The 21,385-nt window shown below is 30.1% G+C and overlaps 2 protein-coding genes across 2 annotated transcripts; one reads left to right on the top strand and one right to left on the bottom strand.

Moving 5' to 3' along the window:
* The first annotated feature begins 2,047 nt into the window (after nt 1–2,047).
* LOC120070767 (Cytochrome c oxidase, subunit Vib family protein) lies at nt 2,048–2,882 on the top strand. Its single transcript, XM_039022651.2, has 3 exons — nt 2,048–2,256; nt 2,348–2,485; nt 2,582–2,882. The coding sequence occupies exons 1-3, from the start codon at nt 2,173–2,175 to the stop codon at nt 2,702–2,704; spliced, it is 345 nt and encodes a 114-aa protein (XP_038878579.1). The 5' UTR covers nt 2,048–2,172; the 3' UTR covers nt 2,705–2,882.
* Nucleotides 2,883–13,813: 10,931 nt separating this feature from the next.
* On the bottom strand, nt 13,814–18,465 carry LOC120071746 (bHLH transcription factor RHL1-like). The gene is made up of 6 exons (XM_039024123.2): nt 17,731–18,465; nt 17,493–17,648; nt 17,220–17,285; nt 16,609–16,674; nt 16,398–16,466; nt 13,814–14,654 (listed from the first exon to the last, which is right to left on the bottom strand). The coding sequence occupies exons 1-6, from the start codon at nt 18,259–18,261 to the stop codon at nt 14,262–14,264; spliced, it is 1,281 nt and encodes a 426-aa protein (XP_038880051.2). The 5' UTR covers nt 18,262–18,465; the 3' UTR covers nt 13,814–14,261.
* Between the last annotated feature and the right edge of the window lie 2,920 nt (nt 18,466–21,385).

A 21,385-nucleotide genomic window follows, 5' to 3' on the forward strand; every position in this document is an offset into this window, starting at 1 on the left:
AATTGTTTGGTTGTGCGTGAAAAATGAATTTTATGAACAAGAGTTATATTTGTATTTAATTTATGAAATTAAGTCTGACAATCTTATATAATTTTAATAGATTAATTAATTAAACAATAAATATAATTCAATATATTGATAAAAGTTAATAAATTCTACAATAATTTTAATTATAAATATTTGAAAATTGAGTAATTTATAATTAAAATTAACGAAGTAATATATTTGATGAATGTCATGTTAATTATAATCTAATACTTTATCATTTTTAATTAATTAAGTTTAACCTTAGTAATTTTAATCAAATAATATGAGAAAATATATTATAAAAAAAAGTGAAAAAAATGTGAGATAAAAATATGATGTGTCAATTAAGAATTCTAAAAAAATATAAATATAATAGGTTATTGATGAAAAAAATAATAAAAATTAATCATAATAAATGATTAACTGATTATAAATAATTATCATGTTAAAATATGAATCATCAAATCAAATTAATCTCAATAAATAATTAGTTGATTATAAGAAAAATTAAAAATAATAAATTATTATATTGAAAAATGAATTACTGTGCTAACTAATTCTACTTGATCCTAAGGATACTAATTAAATATATTTTAGATATTATTAACTAATTAATTAATAATTTAGGTAAATAATGCATTCATATAATAAATTTTAATTTATAAAAAAAATCAAGTAAACATTTTAATAAATTATTGTTTGTTTATTAAATAAGTAATTATATTGATTTTGTTGAATTAATGTCAATCAATTAACTAAAGTTATATATAAAATGAAAATTCAAAGAAGAGTGGAAAAAGTTAGAATCTATCGGTTTTGGATGGAAAATGAAAATGCCTAGGAATGTGTTAAAAATCGTGAAACAAATGGATGTTTGTGTCGATCCTCATCTAGAAAATCCTCCAACCAACCGTTCTCTAAGTTGTCTTCAACTTTTTTCCCCTCTAGATCTTGAAAAGTGTAGCCCACTTTTAAATGCTATATTTTTTGGAAATTGGCTTCTATAACACTAATTACACTTTCAAATATAGCAAAATGTAGAAATTTTTATAATTATAACCAAATGCATAGGACGCACCTGATTCTATATTGTTTTAATTTGAAAATGTCCTTGGCAGTTTCTTTATTTACACTATAACTAATCCAAAAATTCCGTTAATTATAGTGTAATTAATTCATCAAATACACCATTTTGGCTATTTTGATTTGGTTTTAGATATTAAGCATGAATGGATTTTCTCTTACCATGCGGATAAGGATATAAATTTTCATTCGTATTTTGAAAATCCTCCAAATTCAAATTCATATCTAAATAATTTTCTATTTTCAAATTTTGATTTAAATTTTAAAATCTCATAATTATATCTTTTTTTTTTTTAAATTTGACTTTTTACATTTAAATTATCTATTCTTTTAATCTCACTAAATGATACTATTCTAAAATTTCTTTTATCAATATATTTCTTATAATTTTCTTTTAAACATGAATATATCGATACACAAATTCTAAATATTTTTAAGGAATTTTTTAAATATAAAAAAATATTTAAAAATATTTAAACTTTATAGCAAAGAATTCCAAAAGTACAAACACACTTGTAACTTCTCGCTATAAAGTGTAAATATTTTTTGGATTTTTCTATTTATAAGAATTTTTGTATTTATACGATTTTATAAATTGTTTTTATCAATTCCCTTAACAGTTCTTTTAATTGCCCTGTACTTAATTCATCAGTTTTATTAGTTATGGTGTAGTTAATTCATAAAATACACAATTTTGACTATTTCAATTTGTTTCAGATATACAACGTGAATGGTTTTCATTTTTCTATGTGAATATTGATGAAGAAATTTTGGTTCATAGTTTATCTTCATATTTTGATTTGAATCTTGAAATCTCATATTATATTATTTTTCCTATATTCGATTTTTTTTATATATATTTAAATTAGAGAAATTCGGTCCTATAGTAATTTCCTCCGTTTCCCCCAAATGATTTCAGTAATAAGATCCATGGAGTCCAATGAGGTTGGGCCCAAATCTGAAGCCCAAAACTACGGAGCGAAATTGGTTGGGACGACGAAAAACCCCAACCGACTATGAAGGAGACCAAGCAACCATAGCAGCTTCGTTTCTGTAGAAACTATGGCTGTCGAAGCTGATGCATCAGGAGGCTTAGATGAAGTTCATAGCGACGTTCTAGCGGAATCAAGACAAGCTTGCTACAAGGTTCTCTCTCGATATCACTTATTCTCTACCATTTTCTGTTAGATAAGAATGTTTTGAGTGTTAATATGCCAATTTGATGCATCTGAACAAGGCTCGCGATGCTTTTTACGCTTGTGTGGAGAAGGAATCTGACAAAAAGCCCACTGAAATTGCTTCTGTTGGCCTTATCTACCCTGCCGAGTGTAAAGCTTTGAGAGCCTATTTTGTCAAACTTTGCAGAGCTTCTTGGGTAAATGTCGATTCCCAATCACTGGGGATTCCAAATTTTCATTCTTAGACTCTATGGTCTATTAGGTTTTGATCCATGATGTTTATGATTTGGTAGGTGAAGCATTTTGATAGGAAGTTTTGTCAGAACAGTAGGGTTCAAAGACTTCTAGATGACAAAGATTCGAGGAGAGGTCCCTTGATACTTCCGCAGCCTTACACTTTTAAGCCCACTAATTAAACTAAACACAGGCCCCCCGGAACAGCTTTGGGCGGTCAGAGTCCTATCACTATCGTTATTTTGTTTTTTTTTTTCCTTTTCTTTTCTGTTCTATTGCCTCTTTTTCTTTTACTCTGTATAGAGATGACTGTGGAAATAGATTTAGTAATAATGTCAATCTTCTTACCAACTTACAAAACCTTATTCCTTCCCTTTTCATACATATAATTTTAAGTTATGGTAGTTTTAACTTCTTACACGATCATGACGTATGAACTAAATATACAAGGCCCTAAAAACTTGTAAATTTGTTATCTAATTGAAAATTACTAGTCTCACTGCCCCTTACTTGTTAGTCATGGTCTTGGTAGTTGATTTACACTCATTGTTTTAAAAAGTTATTGAGGCTAACTCCTTGAGGTTTGCCTCGAGGTAAGGCTCTAAGTTTTAGCCTTGAGACTTATGCCTTCCTTGACCAATAAGAGGCTTATGCCTCTCATAGAAGAGGCTTACACCTTTTTGAAAATGCATAGAGGCTTATAATTTCTATGCCCCGTCTAATGATTAGAAAAATAATAGAGATTTTTCTAGTTCTTAAAAAATATTGAGTTTTGAATTATTGTGACAATTTGTACTAGGATTACTTTTATGGTTGTGACTTTAAGAACATTAAGGGCAAAAAATTATAGTATAAATCAATCTCATTAATGATAATAGTAGTAGTAGTGATGATAAAGATATCCTTTTAGAATTTTTGATTAAGTGAAAATTGTGAGGGTGATTTTTTTTTTTTTTTATTATTATTATTTTAAACTTTTATATGACTATTGTGTTTAGCCGTACTTGGTTATACCAATTTAGGACTAGTAAAATGTTTTTAATTTGCTTACGCCTCATACCACCTCGAGGCTTACGTCCTACCTCTTCAAGAGGAAAAGCCTCAAGGTTAGCCTTTAGCCTTTTAAAACATTGTTCACATTTATTTGGATGCTTTGTTAGTGTGTAGAAATACTACACTACTTCATTTGTCTTCCATATTGTATTCTCGACTGCATAACTTCTCTAATGTGGGAAGGTTAGTTGATAATGCATGTGTTTGCTTGGCTCATGATACGGTAATTGCTTCATTTGGCTGTATAGAAATGACCTCCCAATCACAATTTGAATAGGAAGAAGTGTGAAGTGCATGGGGAATATTGGCTGATTGCATAAGTTTTAGCTTTTAGGAATATATATTCAACTCGATTATATTAGCCTTTAGGAAATATACTTTTTGAGTCTCTTTGCCCGTGGAAAACACTATGGATAAAATTCAAAGAAGGAATCCAGACTTGGCTTTCTCTCCAAACATCTGCCTTTATTGTTACAAGACTGAAGAATCCAGCAATCACCTTTTCCTTCATTGTGTGACTTACATTATCAGCCGTTTTACTTTGTTTGGTGCCCTCTGAATAAAGTGGAAGATAATCTTTTTGAATGGTTGTCTGATTGGTGGCTCAAGGAGAAGGCTGGATTCTTGTGGAGTAATGCTTGCCGACCTTTTCTCTGGGCGATGTGGAAGGAAAGAAATAGAAGATTGTTCTCAGATAAGACCTGTACCTTCAATGTTTTTATTGAAAATATACCGTTAACTGCCTCTTGGAGTGCTCTGCATAGTTCTTTTTTGTAATACACAACGTGCTCTTATTTTTTTTAAGATTGGAGGTCCTTCCTTTTCTTATCCTTCTATTTTTAGGCTTAGGATCCCTCTTTCCTAACACGTTTTAGCTGTAGTTCTGTTTCTCTTATTTAATATAAGGTTTCTCCGTTTCTTATCAAAAGAAAAAAAATCTCAATTAAGTGATATCTCATAGACTTGGAAGCCTGAGTGTGGTTCATCCACCTGTACGGACACATTAGCTAGTTTTGCTTGTAGATGCTCATGCTTGGCATTTGATATGTGCGACTTTACTAGCCTTTTCAGCCATAAATCAATCTGCAGTGCCTACTAAAAATTCTCAAATCCTTGATCATTCTCTTTGTTAGTGTTTTTTTTAAAGCTTGAGGCGTACTAAATCACAGTAGTCTAAAAAGTCTGGATTTTTTTCTTTTTACGGGAGGTGCTCTACATAAATATATATGTATATCCTGGAATTAAATAAAGAAAAAGATATAACATATGAAACATAAATGTAAGCAAGGTTCGAACTTTCTATATTTGATAGAATGGTTGGGGGAGAAGAATTAGAATGGTAGAGAAATAGCCAGCGAAAGCAGGGTCTTAAGTAGTAATAATATATATAAAGAAGCCCTTAAGGGGCACATACTTTCTTTTGTGCCTCTAGCACCCGGGCGCCAGCCTCATGGAGGCTTTCTAAAGGTTTTCTGTTTTATTTTATTTTAATAACGTGAATTGATCCTGGGAGGCATCGATAAAGAGGACAAGATTCTGTAGGTATCCTTCATTTACTAAAGGATTTCCCTAGCAAAAATTAGAGAAGCGACTTACTTGAGATGGACACTGATCCTTCCACACAGGTCAGACTAAAACAAAATCATAAAAATGATGATAGACGAACTCTAAAATATAACAACATATAGGATAAGATAAAACATAATCAACTAAGGAAGTTCTAATTTCCTAGTTCCTATTAAAAAAATTTAATATTAGCAAACATATAACTGCTGTTAGTTCTTTTAGATTGGAGTCCTTTTCTGCAGCTAAGGTCGAAGCTTTTTTTTTTTTTTTTTTTTTTTTTGTGCCGGGACCTTTTCTTTTGTTTTCGTATGCACTTGTTTATCCTTTCTTACCTCTCCATTAAAGCTCGGTTCTGTTCCAAACAAAAATGTTATTTTTTCCCTGGAAATTTCATTCTATCGATGAAACTGCATGTCATACCAAAAATATGAGGCTGTAAGTACTGGAAGTTTATATCCGTTCTTCAGTTACCTTGTGAAGAAGACAGCATCGGATGAGGCTTCTCAATACTGATTGGATGTCTTGGGACTAAATTAGGATAACTCTTAATGATTGAATGCGTTTAGGATTAGAATTCTTTTCTTTGGAAAGGCCTTAAAGGAAATGATGAGATGTACTCTGATAACATGATATGATTGAGATCATTTAATAGACTAGTCAAACTCAATGCCCTTGAAAAATTCCATGATTACTATACTATTGAGACAATTTTGAGATTCATCTGACTAACAATCAATGCTCTGATCAGATTTTTAACCTATTAATCTTGAGGAGATCCATCAAGTTGATTAATAAATGGATCCATTATATTGATTGACATTCTCAAGATAGAGATACAAGGATTGATCTTACTTTGCTGCTTCTTTGTCCGTTTGTGGCCAAGGTTTGGTCTTTCAATCTGGCTTCCGAAAATGGTTGAGAACTGGTTGCTGGAAGCTTTGTTGGGGACAAGTTTTTGGGGCTAGGCAAATATCATGTGGTGCTTTCGCAATGATTTGGACAACTTGGAAAGAGTCCCCTTAGAATAGTTTTAAGTTTGGAAGAACGACCTTGAACAAGATCTGTTCTATAGGCCGTGTGCAAATGTGCTATTGAGTTCTGAAGTTCATGTTGGGAAGATTCTTTTTTATATAATATTCAACAAATGACTTTTTGGTGGTTTTCTCATCACAAAGAATTTTGGTGTACCTACAGCCTTACTATGATTATTAGAAATTAGAACTTGAAAGGCCTTTTTGTGTTGGTTCTTTTATCTTGAAAGGCCTTTGGGTTGTCTTCCTTTTTGTCTCTCTTTTTCTTGTAAAGATATACATGCACACAGACATTGGGTTGTTGACATTGTCATACTCATATAGGATACAAGGATGAATTAAGTTTTGGATAATAACATTTAAGGTGAGTGGGAAAATCTTTTTTGTGTACTCTAACTCTCTTTGTTCTCCCCATAAATATGTTTGTATATCTGTTAGGGACCTTAGTTTATTTTTAAAAGTATGCTGACATGGTACATAATAAATGAAGGGTGTATTGTGTATGAAATATATTCTTAGTATAGAAAATTTTCTCGGAATCCAGGTGCAATGAAAGCAAATTATGATCGGTAATCTCATATCGGATCGTTGATTTCTTAGACAGCTAAAATCTTTAGTTGAACTTGATGTCATTTCTGAAATTTACCTATTGAAGAGATGAAACTCCATTATCGACTGTCATAACTGGCAGAGGATTAAAAATTCTAGAAATAGGATTTCAAAGAAATTACTTTGAGTATTTTTTTTAAAAAAAAAAAATTTTAAAAAGTTTGAGTTGGAATTATGTTGTTTCAAAACAATCCTTATAGGCTTTTGCACTTTAAGTTCTAAGGCAAAACAATTCTGTTTGTTTATGTAAGCAATCCAAATGCATACATGGTAAGCAAGAAAAAAAAAACATAGCATGTGGACCAAATATGTTGTCTTCTCCCAATCTGCACCTCGAATATTTTGTTCTTTCATTTATTATTTTTGCCCACCTTGAACTTCTGAATCTACTCATCGTATGTGTTTGGATATGCTCACATGATCAACACATAAATTGATACACTTTTTCATTCGTGGTTTTATTGACAAAAGCCTCAAGGATTGTTTTGAAACAAATTTCAAACTTCAAGAGTTAAAAAAAACTTTTCAAAGTTGAGGAGTATAATTGAGATCTACCTCATTGTTCAAGGTTGTTTTCTTTTTAATTATTTAACAAAATATTTATCAACTTAGATTACAACTTTAGTCTGAACATTCAACGATGTGTTTATTTGGTTCATGCACTTTAAAGTGAGTCTAATGGGTCCCGAATTTTATATTCAATCAGGGACTTTAAACTTTGTATCCAATAAACTTCTAAACTTAAATATATCTAGTAGGTCATAAACTTTCACTTAGTGTCTAATAGGTCCATGATTTTTCAATTTTATGTCAAAGATTGTCTAATAAATCTTTGATTTATCCAACATTTTGTAAAATTCATGAACGAACTAGATGGAGAGTTGAGTGTTTGCACGAGATTTCAATAGAAATTTATTTCGTAGAACTTGAAATTTGTATTTGTATTAATTTTGTGGAAAGTGAGAGTATTTTGATGCTTTCAAAAGAAATTATAATCTTGATGATCGGTCTTTGGACTTGTTGATCTTCTTGGACGATCAACCTTTGAGCTTGTTGATCTTCTTGGATGATCGGCCTTTGGGCTTGTTGATTTTCTTGGACGATCGACCTTTAGGCCTGTTGATCTTCTTGGATGATCGGCCTTCGGGTTTGTTGATCTTTTTGGAGGATTAGTGTTCGCACGAGACTTCCGGAGAAACTTGTTTCGTGGAGTTGAATTTAAGTTGGTGTTGATGTTGATGTTGATGTTGATTTGATGCGATGTAGTTCGATCTCTATCTCTAGTACTTGATCATCTGATTCTCTCGAAGAATGCTTGTATCTCCAAAGGATTTCAGTCTTCAAGTGTGGTTAGGATGCTTGGATCTTCAAATGACTTCAGTCTTTAGAATACTTGCATCTCCAAAGGACTTCAATTTGCTTGTATCTTCGAAGGACTTCAGTCTTCAGAATGCTTGTATCTTCGAAGGATTTCAGTCTTCAGGTGTGGTCAGGAGTCAAGGACTTTAGTCTTCAAGCGTGGTCAGCTTTAGGAGTGGTCAGCTTCAGGGGTCAAGGAGTCTTATGATTGTAGAGAATTCCCTATAAGCTCGTATAGAATTGCTAACCCTTGGAATGAGAAAAGCTCTTCTATTTATAGAGTTCTCTAATGGGCTTCATGGGTTTGGGCTTAGTTGGTCCATGGACCTGGCCTTTGGGCCCAATTAATTGGATTTAGACTTGATTTGACATTTGGGTCAAATTTAATCTATTTTTGGGTTTAGTTGGACTTTGACACAAAGAATAATATCAAATCGGGTTAAATTAATCTTATCTGATTCAACGGTCATGATAAAACGACGTGGCGTCATCGAAATTTGTTTCAACTTCAATTTGGGACATATGTCGACTCCTAATTGGGGCCAAATTTAATGATTTAGAATTTTGTCATTAATTTAGTAAATGACGTGGTAACTTGTGATTGATCCAAAATTTTTCATTCAACATTGAGTCACACTAAACATAAAATTCAATTTTATATAAATCAAATCAATTAATTATTAACAATTTCGAATATGTTAGAGATATTAGACACAAAACTAGAAGTTATGAGATTTATTTATCTTTTTAAAGTATAAAAGGAGTAGCAGAATTTGAACGACAAATCTTGTCGTCGCAAACACGCTCATATGCTATTGAAACTATGCTTGTTTTGACAAGAGATCTATAAGATATTTTTAAAGCTCAAGATCAAATAAACACAAATTTAAATTAAATTTGTAATTTAACCTATATTAAATATAACCTTTGATAATTTTGGATTGAATTGAACTGGATTTCTATGGAGACTTTCTTTTTCTTTTCTCTTTTTTCTTTTTTAATTTTTTTATTAATCATGTGGAAATTAAGTTGTTTTTAAATATAATAAAATGAACTAACTTATTTACAAATATAGCATAATGTCACCATCTATTGGTGATAGATGATATATCACTTATAAACATCTATCAATGATACTGATAAGTATATATCAATGTCTTACTATCTATCAGTGGTAGATATACATTTTGTTATATTTAAAAATATTTTAAATAGTTTTATCATTTAAAATCATTAGCATAGAAATAATACTAAAAAAAATAGTCGAAATAATGATAGAAATAATACTAAAAAAATAGTCGAAATAATGAGTCAAATGATGAAAATTGGTCCAAAAAATCAACCCCACCATTGATAAAATTTCTTCCGTATTGGACTTTAAGAGTAGTGGACTACATGTCGGTCGTCGTGGGCCCATTAGTCGCTTCCCACTCCTTATCAAGATTGTTTAATAAATACGACAACACATTAAAAACAAAACAAAACAAAGAATTACAAATTTAAAAACAAAGTAAAATTCAAAGTCAAAATTGAAGATATTATTTTTTTAAAATTATTCACCCAACCCTAATTTCCTATTGGCTTTTTCTTCACTTCATACTTTGTTGAGATAAACATAGGATATTCTATTCAATTCTTTTTTTTAAAAATTTATTTTTCTAGAAAGAGTCCGACAGCAAACTACTCCATTTCAATTTCCTATCTTTTTTTTTTCTACTTTAGTTTGCCCTAAACGCAACTATATGCTTTTCTAACTCTAAAGTTTGTATTTTTATGGTTTAAAATAAAATAAAATAACCCCTTTTTTTCAATCTATCTTATAGAGTTCATGATTCATGTTGACATTAAAGGGAATGACATTATAACATATTTGAATTAGATTAAACTTTGTGTGTGCTTATAATAATGAGATACTAATTTTCAATCTGAGTTTTCACATCGTCGTGTAGTTACTACTTTTTAGTCTAATGAAAACAACAAATTTCATTTTTTCCTCCTTTTTTAAAATTTATTCTTCATAAAATTGAAAGAAAACGCGTGGATAAAATTTAAAGCTATGACAGAAAAGATGTGATTGATTGTCTATAAGGTAAGTAAATGCAATTTTTTTAGGTCAACTGTGAAATAAGAAAGCATCTTAGAGTTTGTAAAATTTTCTGTTGCATATAAGACAAAATTTGCTAATGTTGCATAACATATTCAAATTTAATGAATATTTATAAGTTCTCGTGTTTAAACATGTAATATGAGGATAGCTCTACAATAATTGACATGTACTTCTTCTTTTGAGGTTGGATATTTTTCGTTTTTCATGTCAAATAACAATAAAAATGGCACAAAAATATACGTAATTTACTAACATTACATTAGTTACATCCATGAGTAGAGGGAGAGAATGATTTTTATTATTGAAGAGAAATATAAAAAAAAAAACTACAACTAAAAGCACCAATAGAATTAGAGAGTTTAGATACGGCGCCAGTGAGATCTTCGAACTTGGTCATTAGGAGCATCAGATCAAGGCATTCTTAAACAAACACGAGTTTTTACTAAAATTTCGTGTAATCTCAAGTATATTGTTTGACAGATATATATATATATATGTACTCTGTTGATAAAATGATATACCCTAAAATTTGTAATTAATCATCTCAAGCTAGCATAGACTTTGGGGTTATCAAGAAATTATAGTATGAAACTAAAATATATGGTCGGCATTTAGTTTCGAAGCATGTCATATTATTATATAAAGAAAATTATAAAATCAAAATCCATGTGTTAGGGATTGAGCTAACTACTCCACCATTTAAATCAAGTGCCTTTTCATTATTATCTAAAGCTACCTACAATTTCCTTTTATCCATTTTAAAGAATGTTCTACAATTATTAACATTCATTTTATAATACTTTCATTCTGTTTTTAATGTATAAGTTTATCGACTCATAATGAGAGAAAAGAATTCTATAAAAAGAAAACTTTTTTTCTTTCAATTATGCTAATATATATATATATATATATATATAAAGATTAAAAAAAAGGATAAAAAAGCTATTGATAAATTCCTTTTTTGAAGAAGGATGAATACCTTTATCTTTTAGAAAAGGGAAGGTTTTTTTTTAAAAAAAATGATTAACAAATGAATCAGAATGCATATAAAAATTTAGCAAAAGAAGAGTAAGGAACATAAACACTAGATACCATATGTTATAAAAATGATGGTTAGTGAAAGATTACCTACCACTTCAAATTCTATTAGCTAACAAACCGTAAAATAGTAAGCTACACTGATTTATGTTCTATTTTAGTTACTGTATTTTTTAACGTTCACATTTAGTTCATCGTGTAATTTCAATAAATCTTAAAGTTAAAATTGGTTAGGTCATAATAATAATTTCCATACTAAAAAAAACCATGTGGTTGAAATACCTTGAATATGGTATCTGACACTCAAATAACTAAATACATTATTTACGATTTTGACCATAGAATTTAAAGAAGTATGCTATATAAACTCTCTAATTTTAGAAACACACGTGTTCTGTAATCTAAATTATTCTTTCTAATAAAACTGTTGTCCCTCTATCCGTGGACGTAACTAACACACTATCAATGTACCAAGTAAATTTGGATGTTGATTTTTTATTGTTTACACTTTGATTGTTTACTGTTTACACTTTTCTGTCATAACAATTCTGAATATGATTACTTAAACTCTAATAAAGTGTTTCTTTTTCTGGAGGAAAAAATCAACTATAAACTAACAATAAATATGATTTTAAAGGGGTAATTGTCAGAAATACCATAAAAAGATCTTAGTAGAATCTTAGCTAGGACGACGACCGGAATTGAATAAAAATATAGAGAAAAAAGAAGTGAAAGTTTTGGTCAATTATTCTTGAAGTGAAAGTTTTAGTCAATTGTTCTTACATTCTCTATGGTCAATTTTTCTCGGGGAAGGAGGGATGGTGTACTCCCTTCTATTTTTTTGGTCATCAATTTTCACACTAAAATTTATTATTTTAATTTTTGAAGAAAAATATCTCACATTTACCTTTTGAAAAAAAAATTCTCAAAAAATAAAAAAAAAAAAAATCCAAAACCCCCGAGAAAATAAAAATAATAAAATGTTAAGAACTTATATACCATAAGTCTTATCTTGGTCCTCATGGTCAAATGCTTATTTTTCGTATTTCTGGATATTTATGACAGTTATTTTTTAAAGATATTGTAATTAAAGTGTGGGATCGGGAATCAAATCTCAAAATGAGGTTGATAGCAGTTGAACTACGCTCTTGTTGGTAATTTAAAAAAAATACTTTAATTACAATACCTCTTAAAAAAAATCCAACAAGAACATAGCTCAACTGGCATAATGTTTATACCTCCTCAAACCCAACGGGCATAATGTTCATATTTTTTTTTTCCTTATTCTCAAAATTTTCCTCCCTTATGTTTTTTCCTCTTATTTCTCCTGAAGCCCTAGGCCCCTAACCCTCCACATGCGCATCCTCCTCTTTGGCTACCACGTTACCGGCTCTGCCTTCGACCGCCACCGTCCAACCCTATCGCGCCACCATGCATTATGCAATTGAAAATACGTCACCTCATTGCTACTGTTGCTTTGTAACCTGGCCCCAAAAGCTTGTTTCCTTCCTCAGATTTGGTCTCTAAAACTCTAACTCAATCAATTCCCATTTATATACTATCCGTTTTCTTCTTTTAAAATGGCCAATTTCTTGAATCCATTTCCCTTTTTTCTGCATTTTTACTAGCCTTCGTATTATCGTATTATTTAAATAAAAATAATAATTTTTTTTTCTTTTCGAATATTTTTTTATTTTTTAGACGTTTCTTCTAATCATTACTAATCACTATTTTCATTTGATATTCTATAATGTAAGTAATATAACTATCTTTTCAAATTTTCAAATTTATGTATATTATTTAAATAAAATAATTTCTATATAGAATTATATGGGGAATGGTGATTAGAATGAACGATTCATAAATAGAAATCACAAATCAAAAAAATTCGATGAAATAATGAAAGATAGAAAAATCCTTCAATTATGATATTTTTCAAAAATTGTCTTTGACGCTAAAATCTCTATCGAGAATACTATGATAAAAAATAACTGTCACTAATTTTAATTGTGACAGTGTTTAAATCTCATAAAATTACAATTTTATTGTATTTAAATAATTGAAAAAAATGGTGCTATCCGTGGAAGATGTTTTTTTTTCCCTTCTCACAATTACCCAATTTTAAAGTTTGGAATGAGCTGTTAAAGCAAATATACTTACACATAATCATTACACATTTTCCTAAAAGAAGAAAATCATCCTTTTCGAAATCAAACTGCCATATGAAATTTCAACTCTAAGAAAAGAGAAAGAAATTGAAAAAAGCATAAAACTATGGAAAAAAATCAACTATTACAAGTATTATTATTGACATTTTTATTCACAATAAAATTTTGACTTCATAAAAATATTATTTTAAAAGAATGCTTGTATTCCTCCTTAAAACTCTTGGATAATAATAATGATGATGAGTAAAGCAAAAAAACTGATTTGATTTTATTACTAAAAAAGAATAACGTCTAAACCCATCCAACCTTAACTTTAATTATGATATTAAACTTAAACCCAATAAAGGAAGACATGATGCCTTGTAAACAACTCTATCTAGTTAAATTAGTAATTAATTACTGAATTAGAACACAAACCATTGAGTCAAGTACAAGTAGTAGAAGAGAACTAAAATTAAAAGGAAAAAAAAAAAAAAGGACATTTGTAATGTAAAAATAGGAAAATATGGGTTGGTTGGTTAAGCTAAGAAAATTAAGCAATTACCAAAAATTGCTATAATTAAACCCATAAAAAGCAAAAAAGAAAAAAAGAAAAAAAGAAAAAAGGCTTTTGATGTCAGAAGGAGGTGCCTTTGCCTTTTTAGGGTTTTTGCTTTTAGGTTAGGGTTTGTAGGCCAAATAGAAGTCCACGAGAATACGGCGCCGTATTATAAGACTGCCTTAGTTTCGTAGACTTCTACAATGGTTGACTCCTTTTTCTTTTCTTTTCTTTTTAAACAAAAAGTCAATCCACCACGCGCCGCCGTCTTCACGGCTTTGATACGGAGGCGGCGTCTTTAACGGAGCCATTCCCCATACTCGTCGACTGCACAGTCAGCACCGACATACTCGGCGACGATGGCCCTTCGCCGTTCGATGCCATCACCGGAAGCTGACTACTACCGCCGCTGTTGATCAAAGGGTTCCTGGAGTGACACGTGGACGTTGATATAGCCGTGGCCAGAGAGATCGGCATAAGACAGAGCCCTTTCCCTTGCAAATACTGCATCGCCGATCCCATATCTTTCTCCATCAGCTTCGCCACTTGCTGCTCCGTCACCGTCATGCTGTCGTTCGACGACGCCGTTTGGTTTCCGCCGTTGCCATTGTTTGAATTCCGGCTAGTTTGGGCCCCACTCCCTTGCATACACTCACCGCCCCCCTGAAACGACAACGTTTTTACGTTTTTATGTTTTTGTTTTTTTTTTTTAATTTTTTTTTTTTTTTACCAATAACCAAATAATTACATATGAAATATTATTTGAAGGAAAAGGACAGGCAAACCAAAAGCTGATAAAAGGTTTTCGCACGCGTGCTACACTTTTCCTTTTGTCGTCTTCTGTTAAAGGAATTTTTTTGGCCGCCTCATCCACCTTATAAACTTAATCCCTAAATTCCTTTTTCCTTTTTAAAAAAAAACTAATTTTACACAACAATCTAAAAATCCATTAGTTTAATTTTATTATTCGTTAAATGACCTTTCCGAAAATTATATATATTTTTTTTAAAAAAAATTGTAGTTTCGTTTTCTCTAGAAATTTATTTTTAAGAAGAATTTTTAACAATATTTATAGTGCAAAACTTATAAGAAAGTTGATTCTTATCTAAATTAGGCGAAATTTTGGTTAAATTGAAAGTGTAGAGTTCAAATTGATTTATTCTCTTACAAAATTAAATTTATAAATCACCATCACCAAATTTGCTTTTCGTTTTTTTTTCCGTCATTGAAAGTTAAATTTATTTCTTTTTAATTTCATACTCCATCATTAGTATAAGGATTAAATTCTAATTTCAAGAGAAAAACATGTTTTTTAAATTTTTTTTAATTTGACTAGTTTTTTGAAACACGTGATAAAAAGTAGATTGATAATCTAGATGTGGAATAAATATTTATAGACTTAATTTTCAAAATCTAAAAACAAAAACTAGGTCCTTTTTGTGATCATTTGTTTTCTTTCCCTTGAAAATTAAGTCTATAAACACAGTTTCCACCTTCCAATTCTAAAATTTGAAAAACTAAAAAGAAATTAAAAACTTGTTTTTATTTTTTAGATTCGACTAAGAATTCACCCTTTAAAAGGATGCAAATCATAGTAAAAAAGAGTGAGAAAATAGCCTTAATTTTTAAAAACTAAAAACAAAAATAAAATAGTTATGATTTAAATAATTATAAAACTTTCTTTTCATATTTACCCACTCAAAGAGAAAAAAAAAAGTAGTTTAGGACTTGTTTGATAGATGATCTGAAAACAGAAATTTGAAAACAAGAAATTAAATAAAAACAGAGTTGTATTTCATTTTCTCAACTATGTGTTTGATAGCAGAATTCAGAAATCGAATGTTAATTTAAATAATTGCAAACTAGTTATAATTACCCATTAAAAATTAGTTGATAATAAAATTTATTAATTTATTTATGAACATGTGTTTTATGTTAAAAGAAATTGTAAAATTATTATTTTGTAATAATATATAATTTATAGGATAAATTAAAATTTTTGTCTCTATAATTTTAAAAGCTTCGTAAATAGACTCAACAAACTATAAAGACTGTGAAGTTCAATCAAATCAAAAGAACTAAAATCTAAATTTTAAAACCATACGAACTAATTTTTAACTTTATCCAGGGACCAAATTTGAAATTTAACCTTATATTATATTACTAATAGATATTTTAGTTTTTAAAAAATTGAATTTGAATTTGTAATATCACATCTACTCTATTTCTAAATGCTTTTAACATTATTTAATATAATTGTACATTTTAAATTTTAAAATTTAAATTTTGGATACAATAAAAATATAAAAATATTGTTTTAGAATTTACACTATTTGATTCACAAAAGTTAGAATAAGTTAGAAACCGAACATAAAACAAAATCTAGATGGCGAACAATTTTTTTACCTCAGAGGAGACGTCAGCGACGAGAGGAGCCACAGCAGCTGCACCCCCCAACCTGCTCATGCTCAGTACCTACACCAAATAAAATAACCAAAAAAATTAAAAAAAATTAATAACCCCATCCAGGGAATCTTTTTTCTTTTAATTATTTAAATAAAATTTAATAATTAGAATAAAATAAAAATAATATAAGTGGTTAGGATTAGAGTCATACCTTGACTTGGAGCTGGAGAAATTTAACGTAGTCGATGATCTCATCAAGCATTGAAGCTTTATCTGTCTGAAATTCCAAAGCCCTTTCAGATTCATTTCATTTTTATTTTGATTCAATCAATAATTTCTCTATTAAATTCAATTTATTAATTTTGCTATTTAATCCCCTCATCCCATATATTACTAATTAATACCACCTAAATATTCCATTTTCCAGCTCTCTACTTATTTCTAAGTACGATAATATACCCTTTTTTTCAAAAAAAAAAAAAGAAAAAAAAGAAAAAAAAGATGAGTTACTGATATTTACATGTTCGTGATTGTGTTAGTAACTGTCTTGTTATACTAACGACACGTGTCCCGGAATTTCCGTGAGATTAGTTTCTCACCGGAAGTCTAATGACTATATTGCCCCTGACCATTTGGTTTTATTACGAAGCAGGTACAAAACTGACCGGCGGTTACACTCTTGCAGAGAGAGGCTGGGAGATGCTACACTCCGGACTCCCATTTTTATTTAAAAAAAAAACAAATTGGGATGAATAAATAGATTAATTTAAAAAAGAAAATGGAAGATGTGATTCTGTGAAGAAGATGAAGGAAGAAACTGACCTTGTTTGCATTGGGAACGAGTTCTTGCAGGGCTTTCATTCTCTCTGCAATTCTCTCTCTTCGAAGCTGTACAAACGACACAAATTTATAATCATCGGTTTCTTGCGATTAATAAATGAAGACCCTAATTTTGTTTCTGTTTGGTTCCTAAGAAAACGTGAGAAAATGGAATGGAAAATGCAGAGAATGATTCAATGAAGAAGATGATTTAATGGGGTTTAATAAAACAGAGAGTTGAAGATTTGAATAATAATGGGAGAATTTTAGTTTTACCCTTTCGGCGATACTGTGGGGGTCAGTGGCTTGGCCTCTGCGAGCTCTGACCTTCTGTTTCGGCTGAGATTGAGAAACTCCGGCAGACCCACCTCCCGGAGTTTGATTCATAACGTTTCCCGGAGCTCCGAAACTATGCGATTGAAGAGAACCTCCCTGAGGAAAAAAAGAGCCCAAAAAACAGAGTTAAAATTGGAATCCACCGGCGAGGAATTGACAGATCCATAACGGAACCAACCGAGTTCGGTGGACGGAAGCAGGATCCATCGACGACGTCGTTTTGGGAGCGGTCCAAGTCGGCATTTCCAAGGGAGAGAGGCATAGGAGGGAGGCCATGGTCCGCGACGCCATTTCCGGCAGAACCGGAGATTCCTCTGGACAAGAGAAGCTGTTGTTGGAGCATAACGGCGGCTTTGGCTGCGGGAGAAGTGGCAGTGATGTGATTCTGGTGAGGATCGTCGGAGATATCTCTGGAAGGTTTATTGATGGGGTTAAGATCCCAAGGGGATTTAGGGTTTGAAGAAGGGTTGAGGTCAGGCCAAGAACAGGAAGGGATTGTGTTGAGCATTTGCTCGAGGAAGTCGTCGTGGGAGGCGGCGGCGGCGGAGGGATCGAAATGATGGAGGTGAGACGGTGGGATCTGTGGTGGTGGTGGATTCAAATGGTGGGCGTTGTGGTGGTGGGGGTCGGCGTGGAGGTCTTGGAGGGAGATTTGGGAGTGGTTTAAGAGAGAGTTGAGGGTTTGCATTTCTCTGCTACAGGGCTGCATAGTCGCCGGCGGGAAGGAGGTGAAGGGAGGAGGCGGCGGAGGGAATGGAATTATTTGGGAATTGGAATTGAAAAGTGAATTTTAATGTAATATTGTATTTTGGTATTTGGTAATATGGGAATGGGTTTTTGTTTTAAGAGTTTGTTTTTTGTGTGTTTGGTTATTAAATAGCAAAAGGTGGAGCTTCTCTCTGTCACACCACGTTTGCTTTCTCGCCCTAATTTCTCTTTCTATTTATTTTATTTTATTTTATATATATACCAATTCAAACTTTGAAAATTAATGCATCATCTCGTAATCATTTTGTTTTTTATTTTCTATTTTTAAAATTAAATCAATTTCTTCCCTATTTCTTACCATCATTTGTGTCTTTCTTTACTATAATGGTTAAATTTTTCGTCAAATTTTAAAAACAAAAACAAAATTTTAAAAACTACTATTTTAGTTTTTAAATTTTGACTTGGTTTTTTTAAAGAAGAAATTTAAAGATGGAAGTAGTGTTTGTAGACTTAATTTTCAAAAATAGAAAAAGAAAACCAAAAACCAAATAATTATCGATCAGTCTAAAAGAAATAGTTTTTAAAAACATATTTTTTGTTTTGGAATTTAATGAAGAATTCAATTTTTTATTTTAAAAATATGCAAATCATTGTAAGAAATGGAGAGAAAAGCGACGTAATTTTAAAAAATCAAATGATTACTCATTGGTATAAGGTTTCTATCATTTAAAATTTTTATTATTGAATTTGTAAATAATTTCTATATTTTGCAATCCTCCTGCTACCAATGTTTTCAAAAATTAAGTCAATATTCTTAAACTTACAAAAAAAAAAAAATGTAGTTGTAAATATAATGTTCAAATACAAGAAACATAAAATGAAATCATGATTTTGCAGCGTGTAACATGAGAACTAAATTCTAATTTTTTCAAATTACAAAGAGCAAATTTACAATTTAACCTATACTATTCCTTTGATGATGGTTTTATTAAAAATAACTTAGAAATACAAACCAACTTCTTACTTAAATTTAAAGACAATCACGATTCTATTAAACATAGTTACCTTTTTTGGAGAAAGATTTTTACATCTTTTAGGTGTTAAGTTACAAGTCAAATGTATAAATGTCTGTCACTCTTATTATTTTAAGGGATACTTCATTAGTTCATTGATAACCAATATATGATAAACGATATACAACAAAATTACAATATAACAACAAAGTTTAGAGCTATGGTAGAGTGACTGTAAATAAATAAATAATAATATTTTTTTATAGAAAAAAAAAAACCTTGATATGTGAGACCAAAGACCAAGATTTCAGACATTTTCTCAAATCCAAATGTTGTTGTTTGTTGAGTGATTTAATGTATCATTGGACTATTTATAATACTATACTTATCTTTTTCTGAAAAGATACCAACTCAATCTTAATAGATATTTGGTTTTTTTTTTTTTTTCTGATGATTAAGCTAAAAATTAATAATACTCTCGATTTTTTTTAACAAATACGTTTCTAATATAATATAGAATTTTGAAATGTACACAAATAATATAATATTGGGAACATATCTTTTTGACCTCTAGATTTTGAGTTTAATTTCTATTTAGTCTCTAAACTTCAAAACGTTACACATTTAATCCTTAATTTTTTAGTTTGGTTTCAATTTAGTTCCTAAATTTCAAAATGTTATAATTTTACCTATACATTTGAGTTTTGCTTGGTTCATATGTTTCAAGATTTACTCTTTTAATCTCGATTATTCACTAAATACTAATTTTTCGTCTTTAATATAATAATAAATTAAAAATAATTAAAAGTATTAAAATAAATTAGGTTTCACTCTATTTTATCACTTTTAAAACTAAAATTTCACTTCATAATTGTTTTTAACTAATTAATAGAAATTGGTGTCATTGATTGAAAATTAGTATTTTATGAATAATTGAAGTTAAAAATGTAAAATCTTGAGGCTTTAGAACCAAATTGAAACAGAACTCAAATCTTAAGTGTAAAATTATAACATTTTAAAATTTAGAGACTAAAATTGAAACAAAATTTAAAATTTAAAGACTAAATGTATAACAATTTAAAAATTAAAAACCAAATAGAAACTAAATTCGAAATTTAAGAACTAAAAAGTATTTTTCTCCTATAAACTTTTTGGTTTCCTTTTTTATTTTAGAAATTTTATGCTTAAAGTCAAAATATTTTTCTCAAAGATAGACGTGTTTGTTATGTTAGGTTAGACGGCATTTTATTTTTAACAATAAATTCTATTAAAAAAAATTCTCTTGCTATTTTCCAAATTATATGGAAAAAGAAGAAAGAAAAAGAAAAATTCGAGACTTTACACAAAGTATTAGTCATCATTAATATAACCACACGCTCAGTGGTCGCGTGGTCTCCACCCGCAACGACAACGACCGGTCGAGTTCCACCAGCCGGTTTTCTCACGTAGACCGGATAATCCACGTCACCACCGTACATACCGCGAAATGCCACGTGGATGCTCGTTATTGCTTATGATTAACAATATTATTTGAAGATATTAATCATAATTACAACTGTACCAAACCAATGATTGTTTTCATTTTCATCAAACTTTATTGGAGTAACAATTTCATATCCAATAATTTAGAGTTGATTTGTAACTATTTTATTTTTTATTTTTGTTTTTTAAAATTAAGCATATAAACATTATTTCTACTTCCAAATTCAATTATTGTATTTACGAAAGGTACAAATCATTATAAGAAATACATATGAAATAGATTTAATTTTTAAAAACAAAAATTAAAGACCAAATTACTACCAAACAGGATCTTAGTTTATATATTCAAGTTTCAAACATTTTAGAGGTATTCACTACAATAATTTTGGTTATTTCCGACAACTTTTTTCCGACGCAAGAAAAAGCGTCAGGCTATCTCATTTTCCCTGACGGTAATTTGTGGTGCTAGGAGAAAACAAAACCCCAACAGAAAGTTCACTACCGTTGAGATAACCAATCTATCCCAATGGTATATAAACCTACTGTCAGGCTAACCGAACCGTTGGGAGATGTTTAATTTTTTTAAAAAATGAGAAAACTGCATTTTAATGTTCTCTCGACGGTCGGAGG

The sequence above is a fragment of the Benincasa hispida genome, chromosome 2 (assembly GCF_027475165.1).
Source record: "Benincasa hispida cultivar pf3 chromosome 2, pf3_genome.v1.1, whole genome shotgun sequence".
Taxonomy (NCBI): Eukaryota; Viridiplantae; Streptophyta; class Magnoliopsida; order Cucurbitales; family Cucurbitaceae; genus Benincasa; species Benincasa hispida.

Excerpts from the sequence above, each read along its gene's own strand:
- LOC120071746 (XM_039024123.2), bottom strand. The coding sequence starts at position 18,261 with ATGCAGCCCTGTAGCAGAGAAATGCAAACCCTCAACTCTCTCTTAAAC. Across the intron at positions 16,467-16,608 it reads TTCTCCAGCTCCAAGTCAAG|GTACTGAGCATGAGCAGGTT; the intron begins GTATGACTCTAA and ends TATTTGGTGTAG. Across the intron at positions 14,655-16,397 it reads TCGCTGACGTCTCCTCTGAG|GGGGGCGGTGAGTGTATGCA; the intron begins GTAAAAAAATTG and ends TTGTCGTTTCAG.
- LOC120070767 (XM_039022651.2), top strand. The coding sequence starts at position 2,173 with ATGGCTGTCGAAGCTGATGCATCAGGAGGCTTAGATGAAGTTCATAGC. Across the intron at positions 2,257-2,347 it reads CAAGACAAGCTTGCTACAAG|GCTCGCGATGCTTTTTACGC; the intron begins GTTCTCTCTCGA and ends CATCTGAACAAG. Across the intron at positions 2,486-2,581 it reads AACTTTGCAGAGCTTCTTGG|GTGAAGCATTTTGATAGGAA; the intron begins GTAAATGTCGAT and ends ATGATTTGGTAG.